The sequence below is a fragment of the Carcharodon carcharias genome, chromosome 22 (genome assembly GCF_017639515.1).
Source record: "Carcharodon carcharias isolate sCarCar2 chromosome 22, sCarCar2.pri, whole genome shotgun sequence".
NCBI classification, from domain to species: Eukaryota; Metazoa; Chordata; class Chondrichthyes; order Lamniformes; family Lamnidae; genus Carcharodon; species Carcharodon carcharias.
In genome coordinates, this window is record NC_054488.1 from 60,405,145 (window position 1) to 60,417,833 (window position 12,689).

Below are 12,689 nucleotides of genomic sequence, written 5' to 3' on the forward strand. Positions count from 1 at the left end.
TTCTTTGAAACTCTAGAGAATACAGGCCCAGTTTCCTCTATCTTTCCTCATAAGATAATCCCGCCATTCCAGGAATCACTCTGATGGATCTCTGTTGCACTCCCTCTATGGCAAATACATCCTTCCTTAGATAAAGAGACCAAAACTGTACACACTACTCCAGATACAGTCTCACCAAGGCTCTACACAGTTGCTGCAAGACATCTTTACTCCTGCACTCAAATTCCCTTGTGATGAAGGCCAACATAGCACTTGCCTTCCCAATTACTTGCTGCACCTGCATGTTAGCTTTCAGTGACTCATGAACAAAAATACCCAGGTCACCTTGGGCATCAGCACTTCCCAACTCTCACCATATGAGAAATATTCTGCCTTCTGTTTTTTTCTACTGAAGTGGATAACTTCACACTTATCCACATTCTATTCCATCTGCCATGTTCTTGCCCACTCACTTAGATTTGTCCAAAATCCCTTGAAGCCTCTTTAATCCTCCTCACTACTCACATTCCCACCTAGTTTTGTGTCATCAGCAAACTTGGAAATATTATATTTGGTTCCCACATATAAATCATTGACACAGATTGTGAATTGCCCCACTACTATTCTTTGTGGTGTCTCACTAGTAACAGCCTTCCATCCTGAGAATGACCCATTTATTCCTACTCCCTGTTTTCTGTCCATTAACCAAATTTCAATCCATACCAGTATATTACCCCCAATCCCATGTGTTCTAATTTTATTTACTAACCTCCCGTGTGGGACCTTATCAAAAGCCTTCTGAAAATCCAAACACACCACATCCACTGGTTCTCCTTTATCTATGCTACAGGTTACATTCTCAAAAAAACGTTCTAACATGTTTGTTAAACATGATTGGCCCTTTCATAAATCCATGGTGACTCTGCCCAATCATATTATTTTCTAACTGTCCAGTTATCACATCCTTTATAATAGATTCTAACATTTCCCCTACCACTGACATCAGTATAGTGATTGTATAGCTCAGGTCTTTGCTGCTACCTATGGTGTGAGACATTCGTCATTCATTAGACTGGAGGGTCCAGTGCAGTTACTCCCTGCACCCTGATTACAAGGCTGTATACTTCCTGACAGCCACCTGCAATAAAGAGCTCCTGAGGGTGAGATTCCCTCTTTACTCCTTCCCAGTTTGTTTCTTCCCCTTCTGAAGGTGCCTTCTCTCATTCTTCATGGATGAAATTAGAGAGCGAGTGTCAGCAGGTGAACTCCACAGAGGTGTCAGCTGTGCTCAGTGGGCACCAGGCCTACCCTCTGAGACAGAAGGTCGTGGATTCAATCCTTGATTCTGAGACTTGAGCACATAATCCAGACAGGCACACCCGTGCAGTACTGAGAGTGGGTCGCACTGTCCGAAGTACTGTCTTTCAGATGAGACATTATTTCAAGGCCTCAGCTGCCCTTTCCGACAGACATATAAAATGTCCCATAGCGCTACTTTAAGAAGAGCAGTGGAGTTTACCCTAGTTAGGAAAGTAAGTTGTGAAGAGGACATGAGGCTACAAACAGATATAAACAGATAGGTGAGGTGAGCGGGCAAAGATCTGTCAAATGGATTATAATGTGGGAAAATGTGAAATTGTCCATTTTGCAGCAAGAATAAAAGAAGCATATTATCTCAATGGTGACAGATTGCAGAGCTCTGAGATGCAGAGGGATCTGGGTGTCTTAGTGCATGAATGACAAAAGGCAAGTATTGCAGGTACAGCCAGTAATTAGGAAAGTTAATAAAATGTTATCATTTATTGCGAAGGGAATCGAATATAAAAATAGGGAGGTTATGCTGCAGTTATACTGGGCATTGGTGAGACCACATCTGGTGTACTGTTTACAGTATTGGTCTCCTTATTTAAGGAAGGATGTAAGTGCATTGGAAGCAGTTCAGAGAGGGTTTACCAGACTAATACCAGGAATGGGTGGGTTGTTTTATGAGGAAAGGTTGGACAGGCCAGGCTTGTATCCGCTGAGTTTAGAACTGTAAAAGGTGACCTGATTGAAACATATAAGATCCTGAGGGGTCTTGACAGGGTGGATGTGGAGAGAATGTTTCCTCTTGTGGGACAATCTAGAACTAGGGGTCACTGTTTAAAAATAAGGGGTCGCCCACTTAAAACGGAGATGAGACGCAATTATTTCTCTTGGAGGGTTGTGAATCTTTGGAACTCTCTTCCTGAAAAGTGGATATTTTTAAGGCAGAGGTGGATAGATTCTTGGTAAGCAAGGGGGTGATAGGCTATCGGGGGTAGGCAGGATGCAGATTTGAGGTGGTTAGCAGATCAGCCATGGCAAGTTTGAGGGGACAAATGGCCTACTCCTGCCCCTTGCTCGTATGTATCCTGACCAATTTGCCCCTCAACCAACGTCACTCGAGCAGGTCATTTGGTCATTATCATATTGCTATTTGTGGGAGCTTGCTGTGCACAAATTCTTTGTTTCCTACGATACAACAGTTGCCCATCCGAAGTTGTGGAAAGCGCTATGTAAATACAAGTCTTTCTTTCTGTACTTTACGTCTGATCTCAGATACTTTCCAATGGGATCATCTGGAGTGGGAGCCTTGCCTGGCTCCTTGTTCCCTATGCACAGTCGGCGCAAATGGTTTTACCCCTAAATTAGGCCAAAATGTGAGCCTGGTTCAGCATCACACACACAGTGCCGAACTTTGCTGGCAGTCTTTCAAATGTCGGCAGGCTATTTTCAAACCATTATTGAGCAGAACAGAATGTGATGTTTAAAAAATACAGGATAATGGAGGATCAATGAGGTTCAGATTAACAAATTAAATTTCGAATAGATTCCCCGCAAAATAGACAAGTCTTCACCCCAGTCTGCATGAGTTATGAAAAAGACCAGCACCATGCGGCTGCTTTCTGCGTCACCGAAGGTTCACAGCTCAGGCTGGACCCAGTCAAATGCTCTGTCTTTTCTCAGAGTGCTGGAAATGTTCTTAAAACTTAAGAATAGAAATTTTGATTTATGGTTGTTTAAATAAAAGCTTCATTTGGGTGAAAAAGTAGCCCCCACCCCCACCCACCACCTGACCCGGGTTCCCCTCCCCTCTTGCAATGCCAGTGAGGAGGAGTCCGAGTTCATCCAGCCTGTGCTCAGTTGGCCAGGGGTCAGGGGTCAGGTTTCTGCCTGTTTCCACTGGTAATATTCACACCCAGGTAGATAGGGACAAACCAGTGCAAAGGATTATAGAATTTACTATGTGAGTTAGAGAATCACTTCACTTAGTGTAGGCCCTGCTGACAAAACTGAGTACACTTCTAAATCAAAATAGTGGGGACAGCAAGTTCCCACCGACTGTGTCTATGCAAGTGGGCTTGTCAAAGGGTGCTCATTCTTTATGGTGCTACCATTCAGACTTGTGTATTAATAAATCAAAATTCATTTAAATCGAATCAGATCAATACACTTAAGGCAAGGCAGGTGGCAGTAAAAGGTTTACAGTGAACGTAAACATTGTAAATCAATTTGCATATTACTCAGGTTGAAATGACTCACCATTAAAACTTCTGCATTAATGAATTAAAATTAATTTTAATTAATCAGATCAATGATCTTAAAACTGTAACGGTAAAGCACATGGCAGCAAAAGTTTACATAGAGAGAGCAGAATGTCCTTCCCTCCTTTATCTTCAGTAGTTCTGTAAGACTCTTCCCCAGACACTGGATTGGCCCTGTCCAATCTCTAGTTACCAACCATCTCCGCTCCGCTCTGTTGTGCAGAATTCTTATGTTTGGGATTATGCAAATCAGTTTGGGCAAAAATTTGAAACATGTCTTCAAATTGGAAAGACACCACCAGCACCTTCTCGAGGGCCAGTAGGGATAGGCTAGCCAGCGACGCCCACATCCTATGGATGAATTTTAAAAAAAGCCAGTGGAACGCAGAGCGGATTCGAGTGAAAGTTTTCTAATTGTGCTTAAGGCAGAAATTTGACCTCCTCATCAGAGCCAGGATGTCCTCGTCCCCTGGAGAAAGGATCAGGCAGGCCTCCTGCTCCCGAGCCCCAAGCAGTGAGGCCTCCTGAAAATCGAGCGTTTGTGTTGAGGCAGCTCAGTGTCAGGCCCAGCTGAGAGATCCTCCATGGCCGAATAGTTATTAACAGGGCTGTAAGTTTATATGGATCAGTCGTATGCACCGTAGATATGTAAAGGAACTGGTTGTGGTATTCTGCTCACGCTCAGATCGAATGCAAGTGTGTTCATGCACATATAAAAAGAGTGCGGGTGGGAGTGTGTGAAGGTCACCACTGACGTGAGCCTTCACTGTAATTAATGAACATTATTACTGCTACATAAAACATTAGGAAAATCTTTTTTAATTATTCATTCATGGAATGTGGAAATTTGATAAGGTGGTGGTGAAACTGAGTGACTTGCTTGGCCATTTCAGAGTCAACCTCTGGTCTGGAGTCACATGTGGGCCAGACCAGGTAAGGATGGTAGATTTCCTTCCTTAAAGAGTTTTATTGAGGGTTAGTTAAGGGTTTTACAACAATCAACAAGGTTTCATTAGACTTTTCATTCCAGATTTTTACTGAATTCAAATTCCACCATCTGCCATGGTGAGATTCGACCCTGGGTCTCTGGATTACTAGTCCAGTGACAATACCACTGTGCCATTGCCTCTGAACAGACTGGAGCTTTTAAGTGTTGGCCATGGATCAGTAGGTAGCACTCTTGCCTCTGAGTCAGAAGGTTTTTTTGCATTCAGATCCACAGCAGAGACTTGAGCACAAAATATTGTGTAGTACTGAGAAAGCGCTGCACTGTCAGAGGTACCATATTTCGGATGAGACGTTAAACCAAGGTCTGTCTGCTATTTCTGGTGAGCGTAAAAGATCCAATGGTACTATTTCAAAGAAGAGGAGGGGAATTATTCATAGCCAGTATTTATCCCTCAGTCAATATCACCAAGACCAATGCCCTGGTCATTTTAATCCTGTTTTTGGAGTTTGCTGGTGCACAAAGTAGCTGCTGCATTTTCTACGTTTCAATGGGAACCACACTTCCAAAGTATGTTTGGGACCTTCTGAGCTTGTGAATTACACGGTAGAAATGCAAGTCCTCCTTTCTCCTTTTCTTTAGTAAAGGCTGAGGGGTGACCTAATAGAGGTCTTTAAAATTATGAAGCAGTTTGATGGAGTAGATGTCGTTCTGATGTGTCCCATATGTAAGGGGGACCAAACTGGGAGCTATAAATATAAGATAAGCTGTTAATAAATCCAACAAGTAAATCGGGAGAAACTTCAATACCCAGATAGTGGCTATAATATACAACTGGCTTCCACAAGGAGCAGCTGAGGTGAATAACATAGATCCATTTAAGGGGAAGCGAGGTAATGACATGAAGGATATTGCAAGCATAACCCTGCTATTCATGAAAAGGAGAGAGAAAACAGGGAACTGTAAGCCTTTTAGCCTGACATCAGTCTTCAGGAAAATGCTAGAATTTATAATTAGGGGCAGGGTAACAGGGCACTTAGAAAATCATAATTGATAGGAAGGGTCAACATGGAGTAATGAGAGGGGTACTGTATTTGACAAATCTGTTCAGGGATTTTTGAGGTTGGAACTAGGAGGGTCGATAAGGGAAAACCAGTGAACGTAGCTTATTTGGATTTTCAAAAAAACATTCAGTAAGGTCCCAGCCATGGGAAACAACCTCTGTGTCATGTGGCACCTCAAACCTGCCTTGCTATTCAACACGATCACGGCTGATCATCTGGCTTCACCTCCACTTTACAGCACACTCCCATATCCCTTGATTGCTGAAGAGGTCAAAAATCTATCCATCTCAGCTTTGAACATGCAGATGGAGCACCAAAAAAAAACCCGTCTGTGTCTGAAAACTGGACATTTTATTCCCAGGCTCCAGCAAAACCCCACCCCACCCCACCCAACCCAGCTCGGCAAAGGTCGGGGAGTTGCTGAGTACTAATCGAGTTTGCAACCCTGACGTTTCCTGCGCTTCAGTGAACCTCGGCCCCAAGGCATTCCCATTTTTATCCTGAAAACCGAAAATCCAGGACAGACTCAGTCCCAAGGTTGCCGGGTTTAAGGTACTCTACTCGTACCTAATAATGGAAATCCACAATTGTGTGGAGTAGAGAATTCCAAAGGTTCGCAGCCCTCCAAGCAAAGAGATTTCTCCTCATCTCATCCTAATGATTGACCCCTTATCCTGAGGATGTGTCCCAGTGTTCCAGATTCCCCAGCCATGGGAAACAACCTCTGTGTCTACCCTGTCAAACCCCTTCAGAATCTTGTGTTTTCAATGCGATCAGGTAGGGAAGTATTCTGTGATGCAAAGAGACTGGAAAAGGATTTGGACAAGTTAAATGAGTGGAAAAGAGCGTGGCAGATGGAGTATACTGTGGAGAATTGTGAAACTATCCACTTTGGTGGGGGAAAATAGAAAAACAAAATATTTTTTAAATGGCGAGAGACTGGGAATTGTTGAGAGACCCAAGAGTCCTTGTACACAAATCACAGCAAGTTAACGTGCAGGTCCAGTAACCAATCAGGAAGGCAAATGGTATGTTAGCCATTATTATAAAGAAATCGGAACATATAAGTAAAGAAGTCTTAATACGATTATATGGGCCTTGGGAAGGCCACATCTGGAGTACTGTGTGCTGTTTTGGGCTCCTTAACTATGGAGGGATTATTCTTTCCTATGACAAAGGTTCACTAGTTTGATTTCTAGGAAGAGGGAGTTGTCTTGTAAGGGGAGATTGAGTAGATTAGATCTACATTCTCTAGAATTTAGAAGAATGAGGAATGATCTAATTGACGGAAACAAAATTCTTAACTTGATAGACTAGATGCTGGCAGGATGTTTCTCTTGGTTGGGGAGTCTAAAACTAGGGGTTACAGTCTCAGAGTAAAGGTTAAGCTATTTCAAACTGAGATGCGAGATTTCTTCACTCAAACGATTCTACTTCTCCACCCCAGAAAGCTGTGGATGCTCCTTCGTTGAGTATAATCATGACAGAGATCGATCGATTTTTGGATATAAAGGGATAGTGTGGGAAGGTGGAGTCGAGGCAGATCAGCCATGATCTCACTGAGTGGCAGAAGAGTCTCGAATGGCCCACTGTTGCTCCTGTTTTTATTTTATTTTTCCGATGCGTTGAGATTGGATGGGAGGAGGTTTGTGCAGAGCATAAACACCAGCATAGACTAGTTGGGCCAAATGACCTGTTTTGGTGCAATAAAATTCTATCTAATTCTATATCTGATCTTGTTTTTTGTGTATCTGCAGGACAGATACTGCCTCCAACCCGCAATACACCCAGTCCAATCGACCCTGAAAGCATTCAAGTGCCTGTCAGCTATGAGCCAGACCCTGCTGACCTGGCCCTGTCCAGTATCCCGGGCCAGGAAATATTTGATCCTCGCAAGCGCAAGTTCACAGACGAGGAACTGAAGCCTCAGCCAATGATTAAAAAAGCTCGCAAAGTCTTTGTGCCTGATGAAATGAAGGTAACTTGGAACTGGTTCAGCAAGTGCGGAGGGACTCACTAAACCTTTAAAGTTTCTCACTGTACCAAGGTTGGATTTTTTTTCTGTTTTTGTTTTGGATTTCCAGCATCCGCAGTTTTTTGTTTTCATCTCTGTGTTGGATTTTTTTTTTTGTTGTTCAACCGGTATTATTGCCCATTATAAGAGTCTCTACAGCCAATAGGATTCAAAGCGATGCAGCCGTGACATCATTGGGTCTGGTAGCTCGGCAGCTCCATGGGCTGCCCCTTATGGTACCGAATCCGATAGATCGGGAAGGCCCTGGGTTCAATCCTGGGTACATGCTAATAAATAGAACAGAATCTTACAGCATGGGAGGTGACCATTTGGCTGGTTGCACATGTGCCGGTTTTGAAGGAGCTATCTAGTTAGTCCCATTCCCATAGCCCAGTAAATCCTTCCCCTTCATGTCTAAATCCAATTCCTTTCGGGAGTCGCCATTGAACCTGCTTCCACCACCTTTTCAGACAGGAACATTCTGAATGTCAACAATTTGTTGCGGAACGTTTCCCCTCATCTCCCCTTTGGCACTTTTGCTAATTTATCTTTTGCCAAACCCGTGTCCTCTGGTTACTGACTCTCCTGCCAATAGAAACAGTTTCTCATTAGTTGCTTTATCAGAACTCCTCATAATTTTGAACACCTCTATTAAGCTTCGCCTTAGAGCAGAGAAGGTTAATCCCAGTTTCTCCGAACTTCCCACGTAACCAAAGTCCCTTTATCCCTGGTACCATTCTGGTAAATCTCTACTCCCTCCCAGAGTCCTTTTCATGTGCCTTTCTTACGTTGAAACCCAAGCTTTATTTCATGTTCACAGCCGAGGCGGTGGGGGGGGGTGGGGTTGGGTGGGTGGGGGGTGGTGGGGGGGCGGTGGTGGGGGGGTGGGTATGTGTGCTACAAATGGCACAATGACCCAGAAAGCTGCAAGACTATGTCCATGTCCCTGGTCCCGATTGCCATCCAGATGTAAGTTGAGAGTGTGCGTGTGTGATGAGGAAAGGTTTTGGCTCTGTCTCTGAATTTCCTCTACACCCATAACTGGCAGCACTCACTGTCTAATTTCAATGCTGAATATTGGCCTTTCTGGTGAGTTAGAGTCTAGTGTCCCTGGAACTATAGATAAGGAGTCATAAAACCTAGGCAGGATGGGGTGGGTGAAGAGAAAAGGATATGCAACAACCAGAGGGGCCTTTCACGGAGTGGTGTCTGTCACTGACTGCAGCAACAGATGATTAATATCAACAGCGAGCCAGATTTCATTTCCAGCCAGTACTCCCTCAGAGAGTTGCTGAGATGTGTAAGAAGATTACTGTGAGCTGCTGATTCTCTGATACATGTGATTCCCAAATACTCTGTTAAGTTTCCTTCAGGCTGGGATTAAGGGATTTTATCATTTCTATTTGGTGAAATGTGGAGATAAGTGGGCTGTCGGAGTGAAATGGATTAGGTCTGGGGGAAAAAAAGACTAAAATTGTACAGGAGTTATGGTGAGAACATGGGACTTGCTGCCATGTGGAGTGGTTTAAGGGAGTAGCGGGTTTGGGAGCAGGGTGTAGAGTAGGAGGAAGAGGCTTGTAGGGAGTATAAACACCGGCATTGACCAGTTGAGCCAAGTAGCCTGTTTCTGTGCTGTAGATTCTACGCAAAATTACAAGAAGTGAAACTGAATGAATAGAATAAAGCGGCTGAATTCAGTGTGATATACGGTTGTGATGTTTGTGTTTCAAGTTATCCTTAGTCTGCAAACACTCTGCTCAATTCACTCAGTGTGGTCTGTTTCATATACATAGGGTGTGAAAAATGACATATTGTGTGTGTGTGTGTGTGTGTGTGTGTGTGTGTGTGTGTGTGTGTGTGTGTGTTAGTCTCCGTCTCTGTACAGGTACAGGACACATAAGGCAAAAGGAAGCAATTTATTTGCCATCTGAGTCTTTATCTTTATCTGTGACTTGGTGCTGTGACCTGGGTAGATTTGTCATAGAGAGTCAGACCAGTGTTGTTGCAAATGGATGAGCCTGTGCTGATCTGCAGTCACACCTTAGACAGGCAGAGCAGACACATAAATGGTGTCAGTCGCCTGGGTAAATGTAGCATAGCCACCATTTGGGACAGAAGCTGCACACATGGACATTCACACACCCTCACGTTCACTCCTGTATATAATAGCTCAAGGGCACTCATGGTTCACCCACATACGGTGACTGTTACTCTCACTCGGTGGCTCACTGGGGGAGCCTCTCATTGAGGGAGAGTTTCATCTTAGGCGTGGGTGCGAAATGGGAGGGGTTGATCCGCCGGCCATCAGTCTGGAGGTAGAAAGTATCAGGCATGATCCACAACCACGGGCTTTCTGCTGGCAACGCAGAGCGGAAGTCACCTCCCCTACCCCTTCAGTGTCTCTTCCTCCTTTTTTACTAAGTCTAACATCCATCCCTGTTTAATTCAATCTACGAGCAGGATGAAAAATACTGGGCACGGCGCAGGAAAAATAACATGGCAGCCAAGCGATCACGGGACGCTCGCCGGCTCAAGGAGAACCAGATCGCCATTCGAGCAGCTTTCCTGGAGAAAGAGAACTCAGCCCTGCGCCAGGAAGTGGCCGACCTCCGGAAGGAGCTGAGCAGGTGCAAGAACATCCTGTCGAAGTACGATGCCTGATGTGAAACCCCCCACCCCCGTAGGCACTGGCACCGAACAGATGCAAGATGGACGAGTGCCCTCCTCTATCAGATGGCACTCGCCAACCACCCCCCCCCCACCTCCTACCCCCCAATCATTCCCTACCACTCCCACCCCTCAGTCCCCACACCTAATGTTCTGCCACTGAATAATGGAAGAGAGACTAATGGACTTTGTACATTTGATTCCGCACGAGCAAAGCCCTGCCTCACTTTTCGAAAAGGGCCCCTGTATTTTTACCTGAAAAGAAAAGTTGCATTAAGGTTTCTTGACGGCTGATCCACTTACCCATCCCTTCCTTTGGAATCTGACATTCTCTCCTGACCCCCCACCCCACCCAGGGCCTCCACCACCACCCCCCCCCAACATAGAAACGATTTATCAAATATTATATTTCTCATTTTTGAAAAGGACTCTTATCAGGATATCACTCAGTTTATCAATCACCAGAATGCAATTAACCAGCCCCTGACTATTGAACTATGGGCACCTCACCAGTTTCCTAGACCGCAGCTGAAGTTTCTGGAAAGCCAGTCCTGCCCCTTCTTACCCCCTCCCCCCTCCCCCCTGCCCCCCCCCTCCCCCTCCCCCTCCCCCTCCAAGATAATGCATCCTCTGAGATGATTATATATAATTTAAATTTTTTTGTTAATTGTATTTCCATTTTCTGTGATGTATTTCTAATGTGTTTCTTAGACTGGAACAGCAACTTTCATCCTTGTTGGTCCCGCCCTTTCTGATGCATGCTTGTTTATAAAAAGCTGATTAACTTCCTGTATTTTTTATTTCTGCCTCTCGACACAGCAAAGTTTCTAGTCTCCCTGAGTGCAGGGCATGGTGTGTTGGGTTTGGCTTTCTATGGTTTCTAACTGAAAGCAATAATTGTAATTTACTGTCAGTTAAGGCGAGTGATCTACGTGCAGACTGAGGCCCCGGGGGTATCTCAAGGCCTAGGTGCACCCTGAAGCCTGGGCGTTTCCTGAGAATGTGAAAGAGGACTACTTTCTGCCCAACTGAGAACATGCAAGATAAAGTTTGAGCTCTCCAATTGAATCTGCCGGTTGTTGTCACCTGGTGCATAACTAAGGGCTCCCAAGGCCGAATAGCCTACTGACAATCCACTGTGTAAGATCAGAGGTGGAAAGGTGACTAGTTGAGTGAGGTCAGCCTTGCCCTGAGAGCCTCAGGACCTCCAGCAAAGAATCAACACCAACTGGAGGATCAAAAAGATTTTTTTTCTTTTTTTTAATATATAACCAATCTGGATTTTGAAGGCCATTCAGTACGTGGATATTTTTTCCAATGAATGTAGTGGTGGTTAGTGCAGAATTACCAGAGGGGTAATGGTGTTGCCATTATATGGTGGTTAATCCCTGTTTATACTTGTTTTCTGGCCACCAAAATAAGACAGATTCTATATGATAATGATAACATTTATAGAGAGAATTATAAAGGTCCTTTTTTGTACAGTATTTTTGAATGGAATACTGACAAGTGTATTTTAAATAAAATTATATTATATATAGTGTATATTATAAAGAGACGTATAGATGACAGGACAGTATATTTCACATTTCAATAGATTGTGAGAGAGAGAGAGAGAGAGAGGGGTTTGAGATGAATGTTTGGATATTTGGGCAGGTGTTTGTATTTTTTAAAGTCAGAGCTGCTATTAATTATTTTCTTGACAGAAAAGTATTTTTAAAAAGCAGTTCCTCTTCAGCATGGGCCCTGCAGCACACATCCGATCTCTGTCAGAGCCTACAGCATGGCAACAAGGGTGCTAGGTTAATGTCGCACTGACACAGTAAAGGAGCTTTCCTGAGATTGGGTCAGTGTATCTAACCGCCCTTGGGAAGTGTTCGATGCGGACAGCGTAGAGGGAGATTTACTCTGTATCTAACCCCGTGCTGTACCTGTCCTGGGAGTGTTTGATGGGGACAGTGTACAGGGAGCTTTACTCTGTATCTAACCCTGTGCTGTACCTGTCCTGGGAGTGTTTGATGGGGACAGTGTAGAGAGAGCTTTACTCTGTATCTAACCCTGTGCTGTACCTGTCCTGGGAGTGTTTGATGGGGACGGTGTAGAGGGAGCTTTACTCTGTATCTAACACCGTGCTGTACCTGTCCTGAGGAAGTGCCTGAAAGTAACAAGAGTGGGAAAAGTAATGTGTACCATTCCCTGACATCGCTCACCTTGATTAATGCGGCAACAGTACTGCTTCTAGTCTTGTGCTATGGTTTGACTCCCTAAGAATGAATTTCAAAGGTTAAGCTTTGACTTGCACTCAAGTATTTGACTGAGTGTCTAGGTAGAATTGTACCATGACATAATGTTGGTCTTATGTTAACTACAGAAACAAATGGAACAAACTTATCATCTTCAACACGTGCGCCTAAACACATGATGAATTCTGAAATTAAAAGCATGTTGGGGAC

At 44.2% G+C, this 12,689-nt stretch overlaps 1 protein-coding gene across 2 annotated transcripts in view; it reads left to right on the forward strand.

Moving 5' to 3' along the window:
* LOC121293884 (hepatic leukemia factor-like) overlaps positions 1 to 10,816 on the forward strand; it is a 37,912-nt gene extending 27,096 nt beyond the window's left edge. The window contains exons 3-4 of one of the 2 annotated variants that reach the window (XM_041217329.1): positions 7,313 to 7,533; positions 10,030 to 10,816. In XM_041217329.1, the coding sequence (XP_041073263.1) occupies positions 7,313 to 7,533; positions 10,030 to 10,230 (422 nt within the window). In that variant the 3' untranslated portion in view covers positions 10,231 to 10,816. Of the gene's footprint in view, positions 1 to 7,312; positions 7,534 to 10,026 lie in introns of both variants that reach the window. The other variant, XM_041217328.1, reaches the window with a different exon arrangement.
* The last annotated feature ends 1,873 nt before the right edge of the window (positions 10,817 to 12,689 follow it).